Here is a 27,034-nt window from a genome sequence, read left to right on the forward strand (position 1 = left end):
TCTAATAGGGGACAAAATAGGTCTTGTAGATCAGGTTTTTTTAAAACTAAGTGGCTGATTTTGTCATTCCAAATACCCACTGCAAATGTTGTAACTTTTCCTTGAACACAGTGTACAGAGATTGATTATTTGAGCAAATACCTGAGGAGTAAAGGGTAATTTCTCCAAAAGCACAAGTAACGGAGTTACTTAGTAACTAAGGTGCTGTACCAGTTATGAGCCACATGTAGATTTTTTACATGATAGATAGGAAGCTTCTGAATATGTTAGCATTTACTGTGGATTTTGGCCAAGTTATGTAACAAGCTTAATTTACATAATTTTCAAAGTGCAAGTATATATAAATATTTTAATTTGTAGTAAATAAATTGAGGCAATTGGCCATTGTACAGCATTTCCCAGGACAGACTGATTTTTAAAACTTAAAAAAACATTATTATTATTATTACCCAGTTTCGAGTTGTGTATGAGTACTGTATATACAGTATAACATACTGTATACTTTGCTAAGGTAACATATTTATCACACTCTGTAAAGGCACTGTGGAATAATCAGATTAATAATTCTGTGTATCTAATATCTAATAACTAATGTAATTGTAAAATAGGGTAAAAGCACTGGGAAAATAATAGTAGTAACAGTTCTGTGCATCAGCATATATAATATCTATTTAATGGAATATCACATTAGGTAGAGGCACTGAAACAATAACAGTTTCAAGAGTTATGTAAGATGTGCATAGATATATACTGTATATGGCTTTTTGAAAGAAAGCCCTGATTCAGCAGTATCCAGTCCGTCTGTGTTCATGTGTTCATCTGTAGCGCTATCACTGGCTGACTCTTTAAATATTGAATTTACTGCACAGGTTATCGGAGGGCATCAGTGGTGCGATTTGCTTTATCAGTTTGCAGGTCCCTAAGGTTTTGCCTTCTGATTGCCCTTGTACAGGACCCAGCAAAATATCATTCTAACCTTCCAACCGCTAGATGCATTGCCCTCTGTTACAGCAGGAGTTTATTTATTTTTATTTTAGTGGGAAGGTGGTGCATTGTTTATAGCTTTCCAATATTTCTTAGGAGTCTATAGGTTCCTGTGTCAGTTACCAACAAGAGAGCGGTAGAGTTACAGGTATCTGTTAACCTTCAAAGTCAATTACTGATGTGAAGTGCGCAGTAGGAAAACTGTAAATTAGGCTTAGCACACTGAAAGATTTCTTAAATCATACAATTTAGATGCAATTATTCTGGTTATAGACATACTAGGTGTAGTACCTGGCAGTGCCTGGGTGTCTGAATAAATGGTTTGAAAAAAAATAGGTTCTCAACAACGCTACATTTCAGCAGTTGCTGCTGTGGGAATAAGGGAGATGATGCTGTTGATTGTAGAGCAGCTTAAATGAGAATTGTGCTGAAGCAACACACCTCCTTTACAGCAGTTCCTGACAGTGTCATTACCTGTTTCAGACATGTGAAGAGAGTTCCACATTAAAACTTACATTTGTTTCTGTTTAAAAGAAACCTCTTGTAAATATTTCATTTTAACTTCATGAGTGTTAATTTCTAGAGTAAAAACAGGAAACATCCACAAATTCATGTGCACTGTATTCATGAAGTCAGCATGTTTCTTCAGATCAACAAGGACAAGGCGGACAAGGACCACCTTGGTCCTTTTTTAAGAAAGTCTAGTGGATGGAATTTGGGTCAAATTTGGAAGTGGCTTAAGCTCAGTTTGATGAGATGTGCGTGAGGGATTATTAAATGATGAGTAAGACACCAAACCTGAGTGCAATAGTGGAAACTCCACAGAAGCAAAAACACGAGGCATATCTTTATCCATAGAGTTGTGGGAGTATGAAACAGGCTGTCTAGCCATTTTTCGAAGTTGAAACACTAGATTCTTTCAAAAAACTGCCAGTGATCCTTGGATCAAGTAGTTACTAACTACCAAGAGGGCCAGATTTAGAAAGGAAATTTACATCTGTGCTTATGGTATGGTAACTTAAATGTCCAGACAGCCACAGCTTCACATACTGGTGAAAGAATTTAAGTATGGGATTAGCAGCAGTGGTCAGTCTGAAATGCAGCCGTTCTAAGGTAGGCTAAAGAGCAATGACCTGTAGTAACCTTGTAAAAAAATGCAGCCTTCGGTTTAGCCAGGGCTGAGGCTGTTCTGGAATGTTCTGCCAAAGTGAGTACAAAAGCCTTGCAGTGAATCTCGCAGGCAGCTTAGCATTCATATTGCTTGGAGCCTAGTGGAACATATCTCCTTACTGTTCATATGTTGTACCTTTGGTGTCACTGGGAAGTTGCCCAGGAGCCAATAATGTACAACCTTTCACATTTGTAATATGTACATACCCCTTCAGCAACATGGACTTTTATATTTATCATTCTTTACATACCTTGCAAAAATCGGTGGAATGTTTTTTTTTTTTAACGTGACAAAGAATATCTTGCTATTTCATTTTTTCCCCAAATGTAAAAAGTAGTCAATTTTCTTTTCCAGGATTGCAGTGTTTTGCTATTTTGTACCCTGCATGCTGTTGAATTACCTGAAGTTTCTCCCTTCCATCTGCCCATTTTTTTAACCTGATTCTTAAATTAATTGTCTGCTGCCTTTTCATTTTAATGGAACGAGGATACACATTAGTTACTTTATATTCTAAATAAAAGCTGAGGCGAACTACGGAGAGCGGGGTGTGAAGATCCTATTGGAAAGGTTTATGCAGGCACATAAATGGGGTCGTGTTGTTCACAATTTCCTGGGCATTTTGTAGTTCTACCTGACAACATGTGACAATTCATAGTGTCTGCAGTTTTTCACTTGGAACTGCAGTGAATTATTTTTTTCACTATGTCAGCAGGGAGTGTGAATGTGTTTAGGAGATTTCCTTTCTGTGCAAAGATCTTATTTCATTGGGGCTTCACATTCTAACATCATTTTTTGTTGCAGGTTTCAAGCTGAAAGACTTCCTCGTTGATAATGAGACCTTGTCAACATTCCTTGAGAGAAATGCCTCACTCCCTGAATATGCAGTCCGAGAGATAGTGGAAGCTGGCGTGAACTTGGAGCAAGTACGTTTGCAATCTGATATAGAATACAAAGTGGAAAGATTGTAACACATAGGACTGAAGATGAAGGAGTCTGAGAAGATTAGTTTTATTTTGTACTGAAGGAGAGTTTGGGCACAAGTCATGTTTGTGGGGAGCGAGGGGTTAACAGAAGTATTCCAATGTTATCAAGGTTTTTGAAAATGTTAACCCAGTTGACTACAATCACAATCAACAATGAAATCCAGGGGGAGGAGGCAAAAAGAGAAATTAAAATTCTACCTTTTTTTCCAAACTTGACTTTTTGTCTCCAAAGAGACAAACTTCATTCATCCATTGTCAAGATAAGTGAGTGGTGGTTATGACCATTTCTGAAGAATTTGTTTTCTGATTCCAATTCTGTAGCTGCTTGTGCACTTTCCTGTGTTTTAGGCTAAAAGTCCAGTGGTTCCTCGAACAGTAATTAAACAAGTTCAAGTTTTAAAACTTCAAATATTCCATAGTAAAGCCCAGTCCAGCCTCTCAGTGTGGCGAAACTAGTGTCTTTCTTCAGAACCAGAATTTAAGGTTTTTGCTCAAGCTCTTTAAATGGCCGTGTCTTACTGTCTGTTCTTGCATCCTCACTTCATTTTTTTCTGTTGCCTTTTCAGGTGCTGATGAGAGGTTTTGGTGTTCACTTAAGAGACCTTTGCAACTCCACCAAGCTGGGAGACTTCGTCAACATGTCTGATACAGCGTTATCACTCTCTCAACACATCATCTGTACCTCCTCTAAAGAATGGCTCAACCAGGCTGAAGAGCACTTCCTGTCTAACCTGGATTTTCTAAAACCAATACAGGTGAGAGTTCCGGCACTTGACATAAATCTGTCCTGCTCTATGTCTTTGTGTAAATTCCAGTGCTCTGTTCTTTCCTGTTTGTGTTACACTATCAATTACATATCAATGGTCTTGTATGACTTTTTATGACTTCACCCTTATTTTTCCCGACTAAAAGACGCTTCTCTGATGTTTTCATTGATGGTAAAGCATTTACTAAAACATAAATATACTTGGGAACTTGTGTAACCAGGCAAGTTATTTCCTGCTCCATTAGGTTCTAGTTGTTTAATGGTCTGTGAAAGTGTCACTCTAGGCTAAGAATGGAAAATTAAAAAGTTAGGCCAAACTGTGAAATGTAGCGAGTCTGAAGCTAACAAGGAAGTATTAGCAGTCTATGAGGTTCTTAGTAAAGGTGAAGAGTCTTTAATAATGTTTAGTGTGGTTGTCATTTCGAAACAAAAGTGTGTGAAGAAAAGCCTTCAGGCTTGTAACAGAAGTGCTTTCAGTTTTAGATGATGACAGTTGTCCATGATGTAAATTAACCGTGTAAAGACTCTTAATGTAGGAACAACGTACAACTCTGCAAAATGTCAGAAAAATGGGAATTATTAATATAATTAATATAATATATTAATTAATACTATTAATATAAATAGTGGCAAGTTTCTTTTTCATCTCACATATTTAAAAGCCCATCATTGTGCCAGGTGGTTATGTAGTGAACATTGAGTCCTCTCTTTCTGGTGGGTTTCATGGAGGTGTGAACAAGCATGAATGTACCTTGTCACACAAAATGTGGAAAAATGAAACTGGATACAGTATTATCTTAAAAGTACAAAAAGGTTAAAAGTTTGAGTAGAGAAATAGAAAAGGGAAACTATGAATAATAAAGACAAATGTAGTGAAGTACTGTTGGTACAATATGTGGGTAATATAACATAATGAAGAAATTAAAAGTGGCTGTATTATAATTGGGATGTTATGTTAATTGTTTAATCCTCAGCTCTTTTGTTAATTGCAAATCAAATGTCTTGAAAAGAAGAGTGGCTTAAAAAATACAGAAGCCTTAACTATATAGTTTATGGCAATGTGTATTTATCCTTGTCAGACAATTCATACCAAAAACTTCCACAAAGATTTATGGGAAAAAAACCTGAAGTGTACACAATGGAGTGTAATAAACTCTGTGATAAGGTTAGAAATTAGTTCCAGGGAATGCAGAGAATGTCAATGCGTGTATTTAAAGGTCTGTAAAAATCAGAACAGCTGTAAACCAGTTTTTTTCCTGTTATTATTTTCCTTTAGAGACATGCACACACTGTACATTTTGATGTATAAAATCATGAAAACGTTAACAGCACTAGTGATGCATTGATGTTTTACGTCATAGAAGCTAGACTTTTCTTAATGTATGCATACTGATATTTGGTTTGTCACAACAAAATTAAAATACCTACAAACTTAGCAGCGCTTTAAAAGAAACTCGGACCATTAAGAATTTTTATTAAGTGAAGTGTTTAAATGCAACTTAATTACCCTTTAAAGACACAACAGTTGCACTTCGAGAGCTTGTCCATGTCTGTCAGAATTCAGATAGTCCTACAACAGTTGTGTTCTGATGCAGATACAAATACTGTATCTGTATATGCAGCGGAATGAGGGAAGGAAGCAGACCCAGTCTTACAAAAAATTGGAGAAAATGCTCCCCATTTAACTGGGTGCAGCTGGTTTGAATGCAACCTCAATATAATCAAAATACAGCTCTACTGTACTTTGTAAATGCTGTGGTGTGAAAGAAAGTCTGGAACATCAGCCATGAGCTAATCAAGAATCACTCCCTGCTGTTCTGATGTTTTCCTCTTTTCACCTTTTGTAGAAAACGGTGAAGACGGACCCTCAAAATGTTCAGGAGGTTTCAGAGGCTACAGATAACCTCCTTCACAGTCTGGCAGCATTGGCTGCAGAGGTAAGTTAGAAACATTTCCTATGAAGCATATCAGGCAACCCAGTAACACATTTCTACCAGTTTTAATGTCAGAAAGCGTTGTGACAGCTGAGGACATTGGTTTGTTACTATGGACCAGGAGGAGTTTGCTCCCAGTCATCAGCATCATGTCCAGCAACAACCTGATTTTTTCCTAGTTGTCTCCCGTTCGGTACTGTACAATATCCAATCTTGTTTAGCTTCTGAAATCTGATTAGATGGATCTTCAGACTTCAACTTCGTCTTTGCGGTGTTCTCATGACATATTGTCAATATCTGAACTCCCGAGAAAAGTGATTCACTGATGCCAACCAATTATAGTCAGATAGTCTTTAGTGTACTGATGTTAGCTGCAAATGAATGTTGCTTGCCCTTTTAATTTTGATATATGTTTTAGAGAACGTTGCTCTTGTGATTAGTAAATAATTTTGCAACTCAGAATAACTAGTTTTATTATTATCAATTCATTTTAATTAATTACATTTCTATAGTGTTTTTCTTCCTAAAGAATCTTTACATAAAGTTGGACCCATTGCATCTCACCATAAAGTGCAGCACATTATAGCCACACTGCACAGTTGATTGGGAAGAGAAATGGCAAATTAGGGAAGATTGTTCACGAGCAGAATTTAGCCAGGACCCTGGCCTTAACCCCCCTACTTTTTCAAACAGTGCCAGGGAATCTTAAACGACTAGGCAATCAGCATTTTGGTTTAACATTTGATGTGAAGACAGACACTTACTACAGCTCAGTGACCCAAGTTGCCATAGTGGGGCTTTGGTTTGGATTGTCTGGTTCAGTGGTTCTCAAACTGTGGTACGCGTACCGGCAGTGGTACGCGGAGTGCCACCAGGTGGTACGCCAAATGACCCTGGAACTGTCGTGTGCGCTGAAAAATCTGGACGGGTTTTCATATTTTGTATTTTAAACGTGTCGAATACGCAGCCTACGTACTGCGATACAGTGCGTGCTAATGCTTCAGTGGACACAAGAGATACTCTGTAATTCTATACCACTCTATAGGAATGCGTGCTACGGATGCAAGTGACCAATTGTATTTTAAAAAAGCTACTGTATCTCCAGCAAATAGGGAGGAAGGAGAATGTGCGTGATTTTGGAACAATGCCAAGTTGTAAACACAGGAATGCATAGAAATACGTGCTACGAACGCTGGTAATCTTGTGAGCACAGGAAAGCGTGATGGATAACAGAAAAATATTTAAGAACTGTTCTAAGTTAATTTGAGAAAAATACACCGAGCATCTCTGTGTTTCGCTCCCATGCGCATGAAATAAAAACTTTAAATAAATACGGAAATAAAAACGGAAACGCGGAAAAATGCAAGCTTGCGGATTGCTAAAGCAGGTAAGCCACACTATTTTTGAAGAACCGTATTTACCGTTGGCAAAAGAGCTGACACGTATTATGTGTGGAGAAAAAGCTGCTAAACAGCTCGACCTGCTGCCCCCCTCCCCCTGAAAGACACAGTCACTCATAGAATTATTGAAATGAAGGATTAAATCAAAAGTACACTGATAGAGCGCGTTAAGATGAGCAGATGTTTTTCACTGCAATTAGATGAGTCTGTAGTTGATTTGGCCAATTTGCTCGTTTACGTTAGATACGAGTTTGAGGGTACGTCCCATGAGGACTTTCTGTTTTGTAAGCCGCTACCAACAGGAACTACAGGAGAGCACATATTTCAGCTTCTGAATGAATTTATCGAAGAGAATGGCATCAACTGGATAAAATGTGTCGGAGTTTGTACAGACGGTGCTAGAGCAATGACAAGCCGACATAACGGTGTAGTTGCACGAATTAGAGAGGTTGCTCCAGAAATTAATGGACGGATTGCAACATCCACCGCGAGACCTTTGCCATCAAGAAAATGCCTGACGATTTAAAATCTGTTAGACTCTATTGTGAATTGTATCAAGGCTCGAAAAATTAATTCACATCTGCTTTGCTCGACTAAACAGGCTCACCCCTCTCACTGAAATGGTGCTTTTTTATTAGTTGTTGTTACTGTTTTTTTTCTGTAAAACACTTTGAAAAGCCACCTTTAAAGGCGCTATATGAAATAAAGTTTATTATTATAATATTTATTATATGTATGTGTGAGTGTGTGTGCACGCGCGCTCATGTTGGTCATTGAGAATTTCTGGGGTTCCTATGAGATGATGACTTGTAGGTGGTACTTGGATGCTTTGGTTGGATTAGGGGTGGTACTTGGTCCAAAAAGTTTGAGAACCACTGGTCTGGTTCATAACACAGAGCGCCACCTGCTGGTTTGACCTCACCTCTTGCAGAAGCAACCTGGTATCCCATCCCAGCCTTGCGCTGCTTCCGAGCACTAGAACACAGGAAAGTGGATGTGAATTTTGTCATATTTTTGTACAGAATTTCCAAAGTGTGAATGCAAAGTAGGCATCGCCTCTTTTTTTAAAAAAAATGTTGTTTAATTGTGAGAACTTCATTGTGGAGGAAGAAGAAACCTGAGCCTTTGATTTTTTGAAGGATTAGCTTTTAGCTTAAAGCTCTAATAATTTAATAGCTGCAGAGTGAACAAAAGCTCTTTGAAACTGTGAGGCTGAAGTGTGAAAAAATGAGCCTAAAAACCAAAGTGAGGTGCATGTTTAGTCTTTATTGTCTATCTGCTGTCACAGCTTTGGATGGCTGACAAGTGTTAGGAACCCTTTGGCATTTGTTTGTGCCAAAGGTAGACAAAGGCCAGTAAGTTATTTAGCAGGCCTGACCAGAGAAACATTACGGTCTGAACTCAGTCACGAGACTTTGAGTTACCAGGGTTTCTGACTGGGACGTGAATGCACAGCCAAGAAACAGCTGAATAAGCAGAAAAATAAACATGAGGTTAGAAAACAGTCAGTCCTCACTAAAAAAAAACACAGATTGCCAACAATTGATATCTCAAAATGTACTCGTATTGAGAGTACAAAAAAGAGTTTCAACTTTGTCAAGGAATCGTAGAAGAAGCACGTCCGTCTTAAAGAGAGTTCTTTTATTTAAAAACTGCAACTAACACCTCCCCCACTCACTCTTAAGCTGCCTTTGTTCCTCATTTGAAAACTCAGACTTGCAGTGTGGTTCAGTGGTGAACTATAGTAACCTTTTCTGTTACTGTGGAAGGGGAGGCACTTGAGTATATTCTTCTTCTCAGATTACTGCACCAGTCCAGATTCTTCACGGTTTCCATTCTGAAAGTTCTTGTAAGGGGCTTTATGATGCTGTCAAAATAGTGAAGAAAAGTGTGCTTTTCTTTACACAAGGCCTCAATTTTGGGGCTTTTTTTATTTGTCTATGTATGGTTCGCACGAGAAGCAGTGGCTGCTTCCCTTTACCTCACCCTGGCTCGTCTCTCTGTAGTGTAAAAGATAATTGATACCATGTGACAGCCCGTGTGCTGATGTGGCTGACTAATTCCTGTGCTGAAGCAGCTAGCAATTTTGGACAACAGTTTAAGACATATCTCCTGGAGACTCACCAGTTTCTGTACCCTCCCTCTTATTTGTAACATGACCGATAGTAACTTTAGCTCTTGCAGATGTTTTTTTTCGTTGTTCTTCCTACTCAGAACATCTTGAAGTAAAAAATCCCAGCTTGGTTCACTATGGGGCAAGTGCCACACAAAGAGCCTATGTTTTGCAAAATTATGCTCACACAATGCATCTAACAAGATTATACAGCGAGTGTAATACCTTTTATCACCATTCCCATTTCCCAAATTCCACATTCACTGGGTTTCACACATTATGGAGATAAACTTTCCAGCTGGTATATTGAAATGAAGTCCCTTTGCTTACATTCTTTCCCCTTCTGCTATTTATAATGTTGGTGTGTTATTTAATGCTGTATATAAAATCTAAATCTTTATTAAGTAATGACTTTAGTCACATAACAGTGTTTAAGTAAGAAAAAAAACAAAGAGTGAAAACCACACATTTCATCCAGGATAATTCTTTAAAAATTGACCTAACTGGCTTGTCCTAATGAAACATAGTTATGGAATTAATGTAAATTACTACAGTTTTTTATTTTTTCCGTGTATTTTATGTTATTTTAATTTCCAGCTTGTGGTATAAGGATCAAGCACAGTGTAGCATCAAAGCTAAACATTGCTCTTGTCTCACACCTGGGAAAACAGCAAGCGCAGTCACATGAAGCATACCAGAAGGAACCATTCAACTTTAAGAAGCTGGACTTCATAGGAAGAGAAGGAGACCTGTTGTAACACGCGCTTGTCTTTTCTGTTTCACGTTCTGCAGCTTGCCAGCATGAAAAGCTGGAGTGACCTGAGGAATGAAATTTTATTCCTGACCGAGAACGCCACTGGCTCCCCCAGTCACATATACCAGGCGGTGTCCAGGATTGTGTGTGGACACCCTGAGGGTGGAGGCCTCAAGATCAAGTCCCTCAACTGGTACGAAGACAATAACTACAAGGCCCTGTTTGGCCACAACAGCACTGAGGACGACACTGTCGTCTACGACAACTCCTCCAGTAAGTGGGCCTAGACTCTGGACTTGCTTCTAAAGGGAGCACCTGAGTTATAAAAACCTACCACATGCATGTTTTGTCATGATTTCCTTTGTCGTTTTGATTTCTTGGGATTTTTTTTTATCTTGGTTGTACAAATTGCGGAAGGAAGAGAAAGCAGTTGCCTAGAAACAAGAGAGCGGTGATAATTTATGAGTCTGGCACTAGGGGACAGAAGAGATGTTGGGGATGGGGGCTGGGGTGGGCAAAGAAAGTGTAGTCCTGCAGTTGTGTCAGAAATAGTTTTTGTGTATGTTGGTAGAAAATATTAGTGACTAAACTATCCCTTTTGACATCTTTTTGCACCTTATAAATGCATTGCCAGTAACTGAGTGCCTGTTTGTAACAGCTGAAGTAGGCATTAAGCTGTCTGTTGTAATATTCGATGCAGAACCCAGGACAGTCTCCTCAGAGTGCGTGCCAGATGTTTTGGTCTTTTAAAAGAGAACTTTTGTAAAGGTTGTTTAAGTAGCGTGGGAGAGAGGACTTTGAAAATAAGGTCCCATTGCTCTGCACATAATGAACAATGTGTTCTCTCTAGCTCCATACTGCAATGAGCTGATGAAGAATTTGGAGTCCAGCCCCATTTCTAGAATGATCTGGAGAGCACTGAAGCCACTGCTCATGGGCAAGATCCTGTATACTCCAGACACCCCAGCCACACAGAGGATTATTAAAGAGGTAACTGCATCCCGAAGAGGCTTCACAGCTAGATGTGGGAGCTGAAGGGTGTCCACCTCTGAAAACGGGAACAGCCTTTTCTGTTATTCTTGTTGAATTCATCTTGCTTTGCTGTATATAATTTTAATTTAACGAATAGGATCCATTTTAATTGGAGTGATGTGCGGTTAAAGCACAATTTGTACCACTTTAGCCAAGGAAGAGCACCCAGTGGAAATTACAGATCTCATGAACTTGGAATATATTGATTATACAGCAGTATAATATGCAAAAGTCAGGTTTTTCAAATGTTTTATACACACCCCCCAAAAATGTAGACTCGTCATAAAATGTGTGACAGGGCATACATTTTTTAAAGATTTCTTTGTAAAGAATTGGTAAATGCATTTCTAATGTCTAGTTCTGTTACAGATTAAATGAACAATTCACTGTAAAATTTCTAACTGAGGTTTCTATTAGAATGCATAATTGAGAAATGTTATTTATTGCTTTTCTCTATAGGGGATTTTAAAATTTAGGCCTAAATGTACAAATACTTAAAGGAGCCACTAGATTTATACTCCAAGCCACAGTACTACCAGAATTAAATTTCTCAGTTGTTTTCTGTCCACATAATTTGTAGTTTTTTAGGGTTTCTCTAAGCTCTGTAACGTCTCTCATTTAGGCCAGTGTAAATCGGGTAGCAAAAATGAAGGGTTTCCATAAAAAGCAATCTAAAGTCTTGTTGAAATTAGTAGCCTTGTGTTTTAAGATGCAAAATCCGATCAAAAACATGGGAGAAATCTTCATTTAGTCATGGTTTTAGACACATAACAGTGTAAGAAAAAAGTAAAGAGAGCAAATCACACCAGGGTTTCATCCAGGATAATTCTTAAATGAGAATGAGAAAAATGGCTTGCCATTATGAAACACAGGAGAAGTAGCTACATTAGCTTAAAGCAGACCATAAACAGTTGTCAAAGTAAAGGCAGTATTTTTTCTATTCATACAGGACCTCAAAATGACAGTTTTGTGGATGTTAGATAGATACTTTATTGATCCCGTGAGGGAAATTGCAGTGCAACCGCAGCTTAACACAGACAACACAGCCACAGTGTAACGAATGATACGATAATAATAATACAATACATACAATACAATCAGTACAGTGAGAAGTGCACTAAGAAGAGTTACTCACAGTCCAGAACACACAAAGAACAAACCAGAACAGAACAGTACACAAAAAAGTCATATTGCACAATATGAATATAAATATAAATGTATTGCACAGGTCCCTGGCATATATTGCACAAAAACGGTTGTAAACGGGAAAAGAAAAAGAACGGATGTATCAGTTTACTGTTCAGTCCAGAAACAGTTGTTTACTGTTTTGTAAAGAGGAAAGTATGATTTCTGCCTAGCTTTGAAGAAGCCTGAACACGAAACCATGGGCCGGGCAATGCATATAAATGGGAGAACAGGAAAGAGACAGGAACGAAAAAGAAAGGAGCAGATCGAAGAGGCCTGAGGGAGGCTCTTCAGATAGAAAAGAAAGGGCTGCCAGATCGCACTAGATCAGTGCTCGTTAACTATATCCAACTCCATTCAGGTTGGAGGGATAACGTGAGCTCCTTGACCCATTATCTGTGAGACGGTGGGGCTGCATGGGTCTGATAGCAGAATCTTCGGGCCATAGTCTCTAACAAAGAAGCACAGGCCAGTTCATTCAATTGACATTGATGTTAATAGTGTCATCAGGGACTACCGTATGTCAGATAGGCCCCTGGCAGGGTTTGATTCAATATGTTTACCACAAATGTGAAAGCGTCTTTCGTGTGTAACCATAATAGCTGTTTTTTTTTTGTGAAACACACATGAGAGGTTTCTTTCTACCCTGCAATTTCTGGGATGATGATGAGAAGGAAGCTGAAATGAGATGTTTCTATTTGAAGTGAACTCCAGTCATCACGTCTTTGCCACCGGTAACAAAGCCTCTTCGGTTCTTTCAGGTTAACAAGACGTTTCAGGAGCTGGGCATATTTCGAGATTTGGGAGGCATGTGGGATGAACTGAAACCCAAGATCTGGAATTTCATGGAGAACAGTGAGGAAATGGATTTAGTTCGGGTAGGTGAAATGGCTCAGTAAATTACTTATTCCAAAAAAACTTTATTTTGGTTCAATTAAAAAATGTATATTATTGTTACCAAACATCCATAAATATTTATTTGCATTTCCCTTTTACAGTAAATATAATATTGTTCTATTTAATATGGTATCAAGCATATGAGATCAGTAACAGCAATAATTAATCCATTTGGCCTGAGCACTACCAAAAAGTGAAAAGGGTTAATCTTTTTTCGTTCGAACCTTAAACCCTTTTTTCTGTGTTTTTGACCGGGTTTAATACCAATTAGGCATGGTGGTGTAGTGGGCATGACAGCCGCATCACAGCTCTTGGGCCAGTGTTTGATTCTGGAGAGGTCTGGTTTACATGGTCTCCCCAAAGCCATTCTGCATATATTAACTGCTATCTCAAATGCTTGTGTGTGTGTGTGTCCAGTGATGGACTTGCTTCTTGTCCAGTTCCTTGAACCTTGTGAATAAGCGCTAGCCTTACCAGGTATAAGTGGTTTTTTGATAATGTTGGCATTATGAAACTATATTTAGGAAGTGGGGCGAGAGCTGTGGCCAAACTCTAGATTAATGTGGTACATGTTAGTTACTCTTTTAGTATCTAAAAGGTTTTCCTTAAGAGCTAAATATTTGTGGATTCCCAAACCCCAGATTGCATCAATCCTCCAGTACATAAACATGGAGAAAGGCAGTGTGACAGTACTCTGCAAAAGTGTCCATTGTCAGGATCCCGAAAGGAGGCCAAACAGTCAGGGGTCTTGTTAGATAATCCCTCGTGTGGAAGTGAATTTACGATGCTTGAGAGTCCTCATTTTCTGGCTATTGAATTAGTGCTGGGAGGTTGGGTTGTTCCACATAATATTATACCAAGAAAGCCTAACGACAAAGAGTCTGTTGTTAGTCTCTTCCACATTATTGTTGTCCACATAGTGGGTGCTTGCCCTACTGACTTATTTATGTTCCTTAAGTTGTTTTCTTAAAGCTGACTAAAATAGTTCTCTTTTCAAGTACATGTAATCATATTAAAGGCAGCTGAAACATATTGCAAGCTGATTTATTTGTGAAACATTAATTTTTTTTTCCTTTTCTTTAATGCACAAAGTAAAGGAGAGCTGTAACACTTTAACTTCCTGCTCTCTAAATTGTATTATAATTTAATTCTGTTTTGATCAATATTATATAGGCTCTAAAAACTCTTTAAATATTCCAGATGATTAAAACCTGTTAGATTTTCAAAGGACTAAAGTATGGAAAAAATGCATTTTTCATTTATTCTGAGAAATTAGCTTCAAAAACAGTTGATGATTATTAAAAGTGTATTGGATAATGCATCGTCTAGTTCCTTCTTTTAAAGTGCGAAATATGTATTCAAGGTGAACTTTTTGAGTTTCAATATTACATTTCCTGTTTGGTTAGCCACAGAGTGGTACACTGCCACCTTGAGGAATGCTTACGTATAGCTCCCGTATATATTCTACCGTACTTGGCTAGATCACTTGACAAACGATTATCAGGTGATTTGAATGGCTTTGTTTGACGTGAAATATGTATTACCACACGTTAACAGCCCCTGTATGGTTCAATCAAAGCTTACTTCCGGAATAAAATTGTGGCTTATATCTTCTGAATCTGTGCTGTTTAAAACCTTGCTTTTAGACTATTTCCCTTCTGTCATCGGCTACGTTTCTGCTCTTCGGTTTTTCACATTTGTGAAGAATGAATTTCATTTTGTAATAAATAATGTTAAAAAATGTAATCCCTAGGAAATGAATGGCTCTGAATTAATTTTCAAAACACAGCTGCTTGATCTTAATTTGGAATAACTTTCTAAAGCCTGCATAAGAACCACTTTTTCATAGTATGGTACACCTCGGGGCTTAAATTCTTCATTCTCAACTGGGAAATGATTAGCGATTTGTCAGAAATATTACAACTAGAATTGCCAAGGGTCTTTGTTATGGAATTGTGGAAACAAAAGTGAAATGGGGAAAGTTTTTTTTTAATGAAACAGACTTCTTAACCTTCATCTACTCAGCTCTGCGGTTTTCAAATGGAACAAACAGCCTTGTAATGCTGGTGGATTTCTTTGTTCCATGCAGACTCTCCTTCAGAACAACGCGAGCGTCAGCTTCTTTCATGCCCAGTTAAATGGCACAGACTTGAGAGTTGAAGACGTGTCGAGTTTCTTATCCAAACAGTCGGAGGACACTCGTCCTCGGGGAACAGCGTACACATGGAGAGACGTCTTCAATGAGACAGACCAGGCAGTGCAGAGCATCTCTCGATTCATGGAGGTCAGTGTCTCTATTCAGCAATGGATTTAGAAGTCGAATTTTCTAAATTCAGCACCCTTCTCCTTTATTACTCCTCCCTTCAAGGCCTTAATTCTGCTGTGCGTCCCAAATGTGCCCAAAAAGATCAACACTGAGCCTCAAAACCTCTGCGTTAGGACACAATGGCAGTGATTCTGTACAGCATGTAAAGAGAAAATACCTGCATATGGAATTAGAGTTTGGATGTGTCTGTCTTATCTTGTTTTGTGACCATGAAGAAACAGCATCTTGCATGGATCTTGAAAACAGAGAAACGACTCCTTTCAGTAAGACAGCACGTCTTGTGATATGAGGATGTGTGAAGGTCATGTACAGAGAATTTAATCTTGAAAAGTCAAAGATGGGTTTCCACATCAAATAAAGACAGAATTAAATCTGCGTGATTGACATTGCATTTTAAATGACTGGTTATTCTGATATAGTGTATAGCAGTGGCAAAACAATTGCACTTAACGATTCTTACTAGCGTACTGCTGTAATGTCCTCGGGTGGACTGCTTTGAACACATAACTCTCAGCGGGGTTCAGAGAGGTATCTCTGCTTTGCAACAGTGGAAATAATGGCCTTTTCTATTGGCACCTGCGGAAAGTTACATTGATAACACTGCTGCTGCTGACTAATGTTTCTGAACCTTGCATATTTGGGATTAAAGAGTTACAAGCATTTCATATTACTATAAAAACTGTCCATACAAACAGTACAAACAGCTCAGAGACTTTTTATTTTGCCCTTGTTTTTATTTTCTTCTTGGAATTTGTATTAAATTAGACACTTGTTCCTGTAAATCGAATTTGCCACGTCTGAACAAAACCTGAACTGTTAATGCTGGTTTCATAATAAGACAATTTAATTGAACTCTAGCTAGCTGTACAGTAGGTCATAGAACTACAGTACGTACCCTTCCAGACCTGGGATCAGATGTTTTACAGTGCAACAGTTTGGTAGCTAGTTCTAATAAACACACACAAATACGCAATAAGATCTTTTTCACCTTATGTAACCTTTTATTTTATTGAACTGAATTATTTTATTCACCAGCTTACACAGAATTTAACTCTATTGAAGGATTTAAAGACAAACAAACTAAACAGTACTTCATCCTTTATGTTATGCCTAATGGTAAAACTTTACTGTTGCCACTCAAACAATATGATTTACCCTAGAGGTAAGAAAGATACATATTTTTATCATTTATATTTTTGTTTATATTGCTTAGTTTGAATTGATGTTTGATGTCTAGAGTTTTCTTGGTGAATTAAGATCACTACAAATCTCACAAAAGACATTAGAAAATCTGAAAAACAGGAATGTCTGAATGTTGGTAACTATTCTGTTCCATAAATTCCATAAAAATACTCCTGTAAGATGTTGTCTTCTAGTGAGACATCTCTTTGTTGAAAGGGGTGACTTATTTGGATTTTTTTTAAAAGTGTGTCAACTTAGACAAGCTGGAGCCGGTAGCGACTGAGGAACGACTCATTAACAAATCCATGAAGCTACTGGATGACCGGAAGTTCTGGGCTGGAATCGTGTTTCCGGGAATTGAGACCAATAGCTCAGATTTGCCAACAAAAGTTGACTACAAGATCCGCATGGACATTGACAACGTGGAAAGGACCAACAAGATCAAAGACGGGTACGTAGTTTTATTTGTTTCTGGGGTTTTTCCAGAAACAGACACCAAATGAGTAATGAAAACCACTCACAGAGGCCTTACTGCCAGTCCCTTTTTCAACGGTCAGGTTTGTGTTTTGGAAAGGTACTGGGATCCTGGTCCTAGAGCCGACCCGTTTGAAGACTTGCGCTACATCTGGGGCGGATTCTCCTACCTCCAGGACGTAATCGAGCACAGCATCATCCGAGCTGTCACGGGCACCAAGGAGAGGATAGGGGTCTATATCCAGCAGATGCCTTACCCCTGCTACGTGGATGACATGTGAGATAAAGCAAAACTCCTTACACTGACAAATGATAAGAGTGCTTTCCTCTAAGCAGTTTGGCATTCACAGTTCCAGTTTGGCAGTGCCAGAGCCTGTGGCCTACTTGAATGTTCCCTGCCACTGTCTGGATGTAAACGTTTGGTGAAAGCTGGAGTTAAAGCATGATATCAGTGAATTGGTTTTCCCCAAGTATGGATTTTTAATATTAGTTTGCCTTGACGGCATTATGCATTTTCTTGTGGTTCAGAAAACTTTAATTAAAGTACAGGAAAGTTCTTGGGGGTTTGGGTTTTGGGGCTCACAGGGAAATTTCCGGATTGTTGACGCCGCGCACTTTTGTCTCGCCCACTGCAGCTTTTTACGTGTGATGAGCCGCTCACTGCCGCTGTTCATGACGCTGGCCTGGATCTACTCGGTGGCCATCATCATCAAGGGCATCGTGTATGAGAAGGAGGCCCGCCTCAAGGAGACCATGAGGATCATGGGGCTGGACAACGGTATCCTGTGGTTCAGCTGGTTCATCAGCAGCCTCATCCCACTCCTCATGAGCGCCGCGTTGCTCGTACTGATTCTGAAGGTACACCTCCCTTTCCTTGATACAGGGGCCTGGAAACCGTGCCTGTCAGTGAAGGGCAGGCCGAATCACAGGGTGGCTAGGTAGCAGTTACAGCCCTTTGTCCTGAAGTTAAAAGCTTCTACTGACCAAATCATCAAAGAGTTACAGCATTACGACCTAAAATCCAAGAGAAGACAAGACAAAAGAGAAGGATTCTTCTTGTACTGAAATAAAGACGTCCCACTGAATGAAAACAGTAGAAAAAAATGACTTGCATTCACATCAAGTTAAGATGCAAAGGCTGCAGATAAACAGTAACATAAAACAACAATAAACTGCAGAAACCAGTAAGCACAGTATTAATTAAATGCTATGATGCTGCATAAAGCTAAGGAGTTTCAGTGCTGTTTGACAGACAGGATGTAGTAGCATAATCCGAGCCTTGTAATGTTTCATGCAGACACAAGCACACTTAAGCTGAGACTTGACATGCTTTGGACCACGCTTTGAAAAATAAACAGTTTATAACTCCGTGCAAGTGGAGCAAATATTCTTCTGGAACTTTCCCCCATTAGGAGTTATCATCTTTTCAGACACGCCAACACTTTGGCACCACTACAGTTTAGAGACAGCACATTTGAGACCCGGAGTCCCTAGCCCTGGTTCTGGAACGGCTGCGGCCCAGTTATTCTTATAGGTCACCCTGAAATCGCCTCTTTTTTAAAGATTTGAGCAATTAAGCAAATAATATTTCACTGAAGGGAACATCAGGGGTGAAGGATGTTCTGATTTTTGTTCTAAACGATCTCTAAATTGCTTAATTGAACTCTCCACCTGTTTAATTAATCACAGTGAAATTGTTTTGGTCTTTTCTTTGACATTTTTTTTTAAATGCTGATTTAAGGACTGCCTATAAACCCTGCCGGACTGGAGCTTCAGCTGTCTGTGGTGGTGGGTGGTGGGGTGCGAAGCTCTGGCTCTGGTGACACCTGCCGTTTCTCCCCTTGACCCTGCAGAAGGGAAACCTGCTGCCCTACAGTGACCCCGGGGTGGTTTTCCTGTTCCTGGCCTCCTTTGCCGTGGTGACCATCCTGCAGTGTTTCCTCATCAGCACCCTGTTCTCCCGCGCCAACCTGGCTGCCGCCTGCGGGGGCATCATCTACTTCACCCTCTACCTCCCCTACGTCCTGTGCGTCGCCTGGCAGGACTACGTGGGCTTCGGAGTGAAGGTCTTCGCTGTGAGTAAACCCGGGTCACCCGTTTTTGTAGGAGCCTGTAACTCAAGATGCTGGAAACACTGCGTTTTCTTGGAACATTATAAATAACAGTCATTATGTTTAATTTGGTGTCTCCTTCAAAGCAGTCACAGGAGGATTAGTACTGCCATCATAAGATGTCATTAAATGTTCTTTTTGCCTTAGTGTCGGGCTGAGTATTTGGCTGAAGAAAATGCTTGTCAAATTGCTGCCAGTGTACTTAGAAAATCATATGTTTAGTATGTTGAATCCCAGAGAAACATATATTGAAGAAGTAAATAAATACAATTGCTTGACTCGTTAAGGAATATTAGAGAAAGTTCAAACTGTACTGAAATGCTTCATCCCAACTGCACACAAGTGACCAGTAAGAATGTAAGAAAGGTTACAGACGAGAGAGGCCATTCGACCCACTTCAGCTCCTAGTGTTTATTTTTACTGGTCTGAGGGTCTTATCCAGCTGTTTAGTGTGAATTGCTGACACGGCATCTCATTTTAAAAAGGATTGCGAAGCACCTTTGTCATAGTAAATGAACACACCAGTTCTCATGTTCTCGTGTGTTTTGACAACCTCTTTATTTCAAACTTCATTATGCACTGACTAAATCAAGCAGTAGAGGTCTGAAGAATTTAAATAAGACCAAAGAGACACCACATGTGCTGTTGAGAATTGTATGAATCGCCACAGCTCCTTTGAACAAGAGAAACCCAATGGCCTGTATCCTCAGTAATGTGGCCTGTTTCTTCACGTTGGCTTCCTCAGAAATTCCTGACGCTTGTGTGTTCTTGTCCCGTTGTGTTTTTTTGTGATAGAGCTTGCTGTCCCCAGTAGCATTTGGGTTTGGATGTGAGTATTTTGCACTGTTTGAAGAGCAGGGGGTTGGCATTCAGTGGAACAACCTTGTTTCCAGTCCCCTAGAGGAAGACAACTATAATCTCACCACTTCCATCATCATCATGTATTTCGATGCCTTCCTTTATGGAGTGATGACCTGGTACATCGAAACTGTCTTCCCAGGTAGGTGAAGCAGAGGGTTGTTTATAAGGACGGCAGACTTTTCTGAACAGAATGTCTGGGCAGGTTATGTTGCAATTGTTTTGACTTGGTCCTAGTGTTGTTTAGAAATTAAACAGAAACAGTGGCTTTGGAAGTTTGGAAACATGGAAGAAAAAAAAACATTCTTTTTTTTTTCATTTAAAAATAGATACACATGCATCATTGTGTTTTGTTTTTTAGAATATTTGGAGGTAAACCCATTATAAAAAGGCCTTTGTGAATCTCTCCTCTCTCTTTGTGTTCAGTAACACCCTTGTCTTCCACAGGGCAGTACGGCATACCCAGACCCTGGTATTTCCCCTTTACTAAGTCCTACTGGTTTGGTGAAGCTGAGGACAAGAAACATAACACAACATCAAACAAGAAAGGCAATGTGGGAGGTAGGAGCTTTATTTTAACCTGTGTATTTAACAGTCGTTTTAAAGAGACATTTGGCCAGTTCACAGTTTTGGCAGAATAAAGTATGCTAACTTAATATTGATTTTAATGTTTGCATGACCTGACACTCATTTGAATCTGGAAAAAAATATATTGTTGGGCTGTAATATAAGAATGAAACCACAGCCAAACATATTAATTCTTGGTAAATTCAGTGATAGTTATTCTTTGGCAGAGTAAAGAGCTGTAAGTTACTCTGTTACTAATGTGACATTATTATCTGAGCTACTGTAGTCTCCAAAGACAGAGACTTATTCGGCAAAAGCAAATAGCAAACGATGGCCACACAACAAGATGAACACAGAACTTGTAAATCTTTCTTGCTTTCTGACACTGTGGCGTCAGTTGAGTTGTTGTTTGAAAGGCTTTGGTGTGTGGCTGCCATTCATCTCACTTCAATTACGCAGTAGATGTTCCTTCAGTAATTATAGGGAACTGGGATACTAATTGCATTAAGCACCACAACCACAAGAATGTGATTGATCTTCTCAAACATAGCTCTGAGTGTCTTCAATCTGCAGCATTTGCATAAACTCTTGGGTTGCAGGGCTTGGTGTTGTAGTTAAAAAATACACACGTTGTGAACATTGAAATGTGAGCAAGAGGACACAAGTGGAAACTGTACAGAGGGGCATAAAACAGAAAAGGAGGCAATCTTTTACTCAAAGGGTTGTAGGAGTATCAGGCTGCCCATACTTTTTGTTAAAACTGATACCCTGGCTTCTTTCAAACAACAACTAAATGAGCCAAATGACTGCCTGTGGTCTGTGAACACTCTTATATCAGTAAATGAAAGACTGTAGGTCTTCAAAGTCCTTGTGTCACACAGTAACTTCCCATATACTGGAGCAGTTAGGCTGCCCTTGTCCCGACCTGTTTTGGGCTTAAATAAAATTACGTTTTCATTGCTGTTACTTGGTTCAAGATCTGGTGTCTGAGAGAGCTTAAGAGCCTAAGAAAACCAGCAAATGGCTGAAAATCTCTGGCACTTGTAAGCTACAGAGGAGATGAGGATTTGGAAATGTGTCTGTCTTATCCTCCGAGTTTCATTTTGATTTGCTTTTTTCAGTGTGTGTCGAGGAAGAGCCAGCACATCTCAAACCAGGAGTGTACATCCAAAACCTGGTGAAGGTGTACCCTGATGGAAACAAGGTGGCGGTGGACGGGCTGAATCTGGGTTTTTATGAGGGGCAGATCACCTCCTTCCTGGGACACAATGGAGCTGGGAAGACAACCACCATGTAAGAGCTTTGTTGAGTCGGATTTGATTTTTGCTCTGTAATGGGTATGATTGACATGGGTATGAATGACTTATCTCCAGCCTTTGTTCCAAGACTGCTTCATTCGTGACTCAAGCAAGCTAAATTTAGTTCATGGAAAAAAGTTCCAAAAACTTGCTTGAAGGTTTGAAGGTTGGGGAATTTCTGATTGGTAAAATTGAAAATCATTTTGTGTATCTGAATATTTTTTTGTATTATTGTTGAAGGAAGTGTACTCAAAAGTAGGGTTTGTATTGTGGAGTTATTTTTCATAACACACAAGTATTTAAGAAAATTATTTGTATGCATAGTATGTTTGATATTTTAAAAAATGGCAGCTTTTGTGAAATGTATTGACCTGCTTTTTTCATGTCGTATGTGAGTGTAGGTCAATCCTTACTGGGCTGTTTCCTCCCACCTCTGGTACTGCTTACATCCTGGGGAAAGACATCCGTTCTGAACTCAGCAGCATCCGGAAAAACCTCGGAGTGTGTCCACAACACAACGTTCTGTTTGATCAGTATGTTCCCTTCCTGGAAATCTCTCCTTTCTTTTGCTGCATTGCTCTTAATTCTCTCTAGATGTTGCAGGTGTCAATTTAAATAGGAAGCTAACGTGTCCCAATGAGTAGCATGAGTAACAGTCCAAATCTGGCTTATGTTAGTTCCTAGATTTAAATGAAAGCCCTGGTTACTGTTTTTATCCGTATCATTTGGCATTCAATACTGCTTTGTGTTGAAAAGGCTGACAGTGGAAGAGCACATCTGGTTCTACGCCCGTCTGAAAGGCCTGTCGGAGAAGGAAGTGAAAGCAGAAATGGAGCAGATTGTCGGAGACGTTGGCCTACCTCAGAAACGCAAGGCGAAAACAAGTCAGCTGTCCGGTGAGAGACTACTTCTCGGTTGAAGTGCTCAATGTTCTTGACCAAAAACCTCTAATTTCTTTAAAACATTTGCAGCTCTTTTGTTCAACACAACTGAAATGAATACATTGGCATTCCTGGTGGCTCCACCATTTTAGAAGCCCCTTCTATGAGTATCATTATGTCATTCGCTTGATAACCATTTCCCAAGTGGAGCTTGGCTGCCTGTGCTGTTGGATTGGGTGGGTTTACAGTATATTAATTAGGACTAACTAATTAAATCAGCTCACAACACAAAGTTGACCACAGAGATTGGTCTGCTTCTGATGAACTTGCCGTTGAAAGTGGTGACTGACTTGCAAGGAACTATTGGGCTAACAGTGTCAAATGGTGATTTGTGATTTAATTTAAACACAAAAGCAACTGGCAATTCCAAACTTAAAATTATTTTTTTATGCTTTCCGAGGAAAAAACCTGTGACACAAAAACACCGGATACATTTTTTGTGAATTTGTAACTTATACTTTTAAAGGAGGTTCAGCAGCATTATGATACATTGTTTTATCCATTTTAGGAGGTATGCAAAGAAAGCTGTCAGTGGCTTTGGCATTTGTTGGAGGGTCAAAGGTCGTTATTCTGGATGAGCCTACTGCTGGTGTGGACCCTTATGCCCGCAGAGGCATCTGGGATCTTCTGCTGAAGTATCGCCAAGGTAACTGTTGTCTCCTAGTTCTGCTATTTTCTTGGCTTTAGTTCCAAGGAAAGGAAAAAAAGTAAAAGACTAGACTTTGTCCTTATGTCCTCACGTTTTTTTGTTTGCTGTAGGCCGCACCATCATTCTCTCAACGCATCATATGGATGAAGCTGACATTCTTGGGGACAGAATTGCCATCATCTCTCATGGCAAGCTGTGCTGTGTTGGATCATCGCTGTTCTTGAAGAATCAGCTGGGCACGGGCTACTACTTGACCCTGGTGAAGAAAGACCTGGATTCCTCCCTGAGCTCCTGCAGGAACAGCAGCAGCACGGTGTCTTACATCAAAAAGGTGAGCTTGGGTTCAAGCAAAACCCTAGAAAAAGCACAATGACAAAACAAAGTCCAATTTGTATCTTGGCTTTTAATTATCTGCATATCTCCTGTTCTCTTACCTGATTGGAACAGTAAATTATACTTTTCCTTTCATAAAGTAGTCAATTGAATTAAACCGTCAATAGATGCATGAGCAGAACAGTATTTTTTTTTTCGATCTTCTCCGTTCCTCAGCATAGTCACAAAAATCTAAACATTTTGCTGAGCACTGTCCCTCTCCTAACAGACATTGGACACCCTCAAGCACATTATTATTATTTATATAAACAAAACTTTTTAAAATGCACAGTCATTCTGGCAGGAACTGATGACAGGTTAGTCTTTCTTAGTCTCTTTAGTCTCATAGTTTCAGTGTGTGGCCTCTGTCTGTACAACAAACGTACAACATAAGACATAACATATAACAAAACATATATAAGCAATATTTATTTTATTTTTCTCATATGTGGAACACTGTGTGAGAAATACTGACGTTGAGCCACAGCAAGAAAAAAATAAGTAGACTGTTCTTCCTAAAGGAGTGTGGTTGGAATGCTTTTTTAGCATCTTAGATCAACGCTGAAATTATTGCTGAATTCAGATGCAAAAGTGTTCTAGACATGAATTGTAAGCATCACATGATAGTGTGTACATTGTAAGTAAAATAGTGTGGAAAACAAAGAACTGTAAATGGAAGACAGGAAGCAGTAAAGGCCTGTGTTCCTGTTTTAGGAGGACAGTGTTTCCCAGAGCAGCTCCGATGCCGGACTCGGAAGTGACCAGGAAAGTGACACAACCGTTATCGGTAAGTGAGTGGAAACGTGTGGACCGAGGGGACGCAGAGGCCTTTACGCAGCCTTGCCTGAACTCCGTGTTGTGCTCAGTGTTCCCAAATTTGAAGTGCAGCCTATGACGCATACAGAGTTAACAGCTTGTGAAAGACCAGCCGTGGTGCAAAGTGACGGCGACAAGTCATAACTGTTCGCGTCTTTCCCTTCCTAGACGTGGCGCTCATCTCCGGCGTGATTCTGAAGCACGTCCCCAAGGCCCGGCTGGTGGAAGACTTCGGTCACGAGCTGAGCTATGTGCTGCCTTACGAGGCGGCCAAGGACGGGGCCTTTGTGGAGCTGTTCCACGAGATCGACGATCGACTCTCAGACTTGGGCATCTCCAGCTACGGCATATCAGACACCACACTGGAGGAGGTAATGCTGCTGTGGCCTGCGGGAACGGGGGTGGGTGTCTCTGTGACCTGCAGAATTGATCCATTCAGTATGACAGTACCATTTAACACTGTTTCCCTTGTTTTTAGATATTCCTTAAAGTGGCCGAAGACAGCGGAGTCGATGCAGAGGTTTCAGGTAAAATACATGCCTCGTTCATTAGAACTTGGAAAAAAAAATAGTTCTTCACACGAAACTATGTTCTTGTGAACTGATGGAAACAGATGTCTTTGTCAGGTATCAATGTAGAAGCTTGAAGTGTGTTTTCCAAAATTCATTGTGCCTTAATCGGTCTGAATTCAAGAAACCATCCTAAAGACCGTGCAAAACACATTACTAGTTCAAGATGCTAATAAAATCAGAATTTACTTGTTTATTACCCGTTTTCATTTTGTTTCAGAAAAAGAGGGAAAAATGATATTTTTTGTAGACTTACAAAGACAAGTACAAGATTGCTCTTAGGACTTCTACAAAGGTTCTCAAAGTTTGAGGGTGGATACTGTCACAAGCTTTATTAAATCCACTTTTTGAGTGTCCTGTGGCTTTATTAATTAATGCATTCATTCAGATGGGACCATCCCAGCTCGGAGGAACCGCAGACATGCCTTTGGAGACAGACAGAGCTGCTTGAGGCCTTTTACTGAGGATGACGCCTTCGATTGTAATGACTCTGAAGGTGATCCAGGTAATGGAACTGCACAGCCCCAGAACAGACCTTCCTGCCAGCAGTTACATCAACAGTAGTGCTGTTCGATTTGTCTTGTCTGCTTGTCTCTGGCAGTATCCCTCATTTGAAAGGGCTGAAGTGCCGTTTCAAATACCAGGGAATGAGAGCAGCCCACCTTTATCTTCTCTGCCCTGCTCCCACACTACGACACTGCTCTTAGCATTTGCTCTGTTGGCTTTCTGCGATGTGCAGTAATGTTATGCTCAGTGCAAGCACTTTGTCGTGCTGTAAAGCTCAGTGTGCAATGCCCTGTTCTGTGTTTGACTGTTTCAGAATCCAGAGAGACGGACTGGCTCAGTGGAATGGATGGGAAGGGCTCGTATCAGGTGAAAGGCTGGAGCCTTAAGAGACAGCAGTTCGTGGCCTTGCTGTGGAAAAGATTTCTGTATGCACGTCGATCCAGGAAGGGCTTCTTCGCACAGGTAAACTCGTTGTGGTAGTTTCAGAGATATGTGCAAGGAAACACTTAATGATTTGTATTTTATTAGTATAGGGGAATGTGTTTTATTGTTGAAAGCATATATTAAATATAACAAATGGAAGCATTTGACTTTGAGCAAGAAAAAGAAAATCTGTAAAAATGCTGAGAATTTGATCCTGTCTGCTTTGTATCCTGTGCATGCGTTAAATGAGACTTTCATTTCAGATTGTGCTACCGGCTGTGTTTGTGTGCATTGCCCTCGTCTTCAGCCTAATTGTTCCTCCTTTTGGAAAATATCCAAGCCTGGAACTACAGCCCTGGATGTATGATGAGCAGTTCACCTTTATAAGGTAAAGAGTATGTGCACATTTGAACTAAAAACCAATAATAAAAGAATACTACAGAGATGAATTGTCCTGTTTTTTTCCTACTTGTTTTTGTTTACTGTTAATTTGTATACTAAAATTAACTGGCCTGTTGCTGTCAAGTCATGGCTGTAAACTATTTCAAATAAAATAGGTATTGAAAATCCTGTGAGGCTGATTGCTGGTAAATATAAGGGGAGGAAATCAGTATTTCTGTGTTGCACAATGGTGGTTTGCTTGTCAGTTTAGGTTACACTGTGCAATACTGGCATGCCACATGTACTTATCTTTTAATGTGTGAAAACATGAACTCTAAAAA

At 39.7% G+C, this 27,034-nt stretch overlaps 1 protein-coding gene across 1 annotated transcript in view; it reads left to right on the forward strand.

Annotated features, from left to right (window-relative positions):
- The window catches only part of LOC148840970 (phospholipid-transporting ATPase ABCA1-like), a 55,457-nt gene that overhangs the window by 13,859 nt on the left and 14,564 nt on the right, over positions 1–27,034 (forward strand). Inside the window, exons 6-29 of the mRNA XM_088936504.1 lie at positions 2,957–3,078; positions 3,705–3,893; positions 5,752–5,841; positions 10,144–10,378; positions 10,956–11,095; positions 13,084–13,200; positions 15,309–15,503; positions 16,973–17,178; positions 17,302–17,478; positions 17,837–18,059; positions 19,055–19,276; positions 20,108–20,312; positions 20,618–20,731; positions 21,859–22,030; positions 22,437–22,568; positions 22,792–22,931; positions 23,485–23,622; positions 23,736–23,956; positions 24,712–24,784; positions 24,982–25,184; positions 25,292–25,340; positions 25,771–25,887; positions 26,203–26,351; positions 26,576–26,700. Coding sequence (XP_088792630.1) covers positions 2,957–3,078; positions 3,705–3,893; positions 5,752–5,841; positions 10,144–10,378; positions 10,956–11,095; positions 13,084–13,200; positions 15,309–15,503; positions 16,973–17,178; positions 17,302–17,478; positions 17,837–18,059; positions 19,055–19,276; positions 20,108–20,312; positions 20,618–20,731; positions 21,859–22,030; positions 22,437–22,568; positions 22,792–22,931; positions 23,485–23,622; positions 23,736–23,956; positions 24,712–24,784; positions 24,982–25,184; positions 25,292–25,340; positions 25,771–25,887; positions 26,203–26,351; positions 26,576–26,700 — 3,754 coding nt within the window. The remainder of the gene's footprint in view (positions 1–2,956; positions 3,079–3,704; positions 3,894–5,751; positions 5,842–10,143; positions 10,379–10,955; positions 11,096–13,083; positions 13,201–15,308; positions 15,504–16,972; positions 17,179–17,301; positions 17,479–17,836; positions 18,060–19,054; positions 19,277–20,107; positions 20,313–20,617; positions 20,732–21,858; positions 22,031–22,436; positions 22,569–22,791; positions 22,932–23,484; positions 23,623–23,735; positions 23,957–24,711; positions 24,785–24,981; positions 25,185–25,291; positions 25,341–25,770; positions 25,888–26,202; positions 26,352–26,575; positions 26,701–27,034) is intronic.

This window comes from Atractosteus spatula, chromosome 1, assembly GCF_055471065.1.
Source record: "Atractosteus spatula isolate fAtrSpa1 chromosome 1, fAtrSpa1.hap1, whole genome shotgun sequence".
Lineage (NCBI taxonomy): Eukaryota > Metazoa > Chordata > Actinopteri > Semionotiformes > Lepisosteidae > Atractosteus > Atractosteus spatula.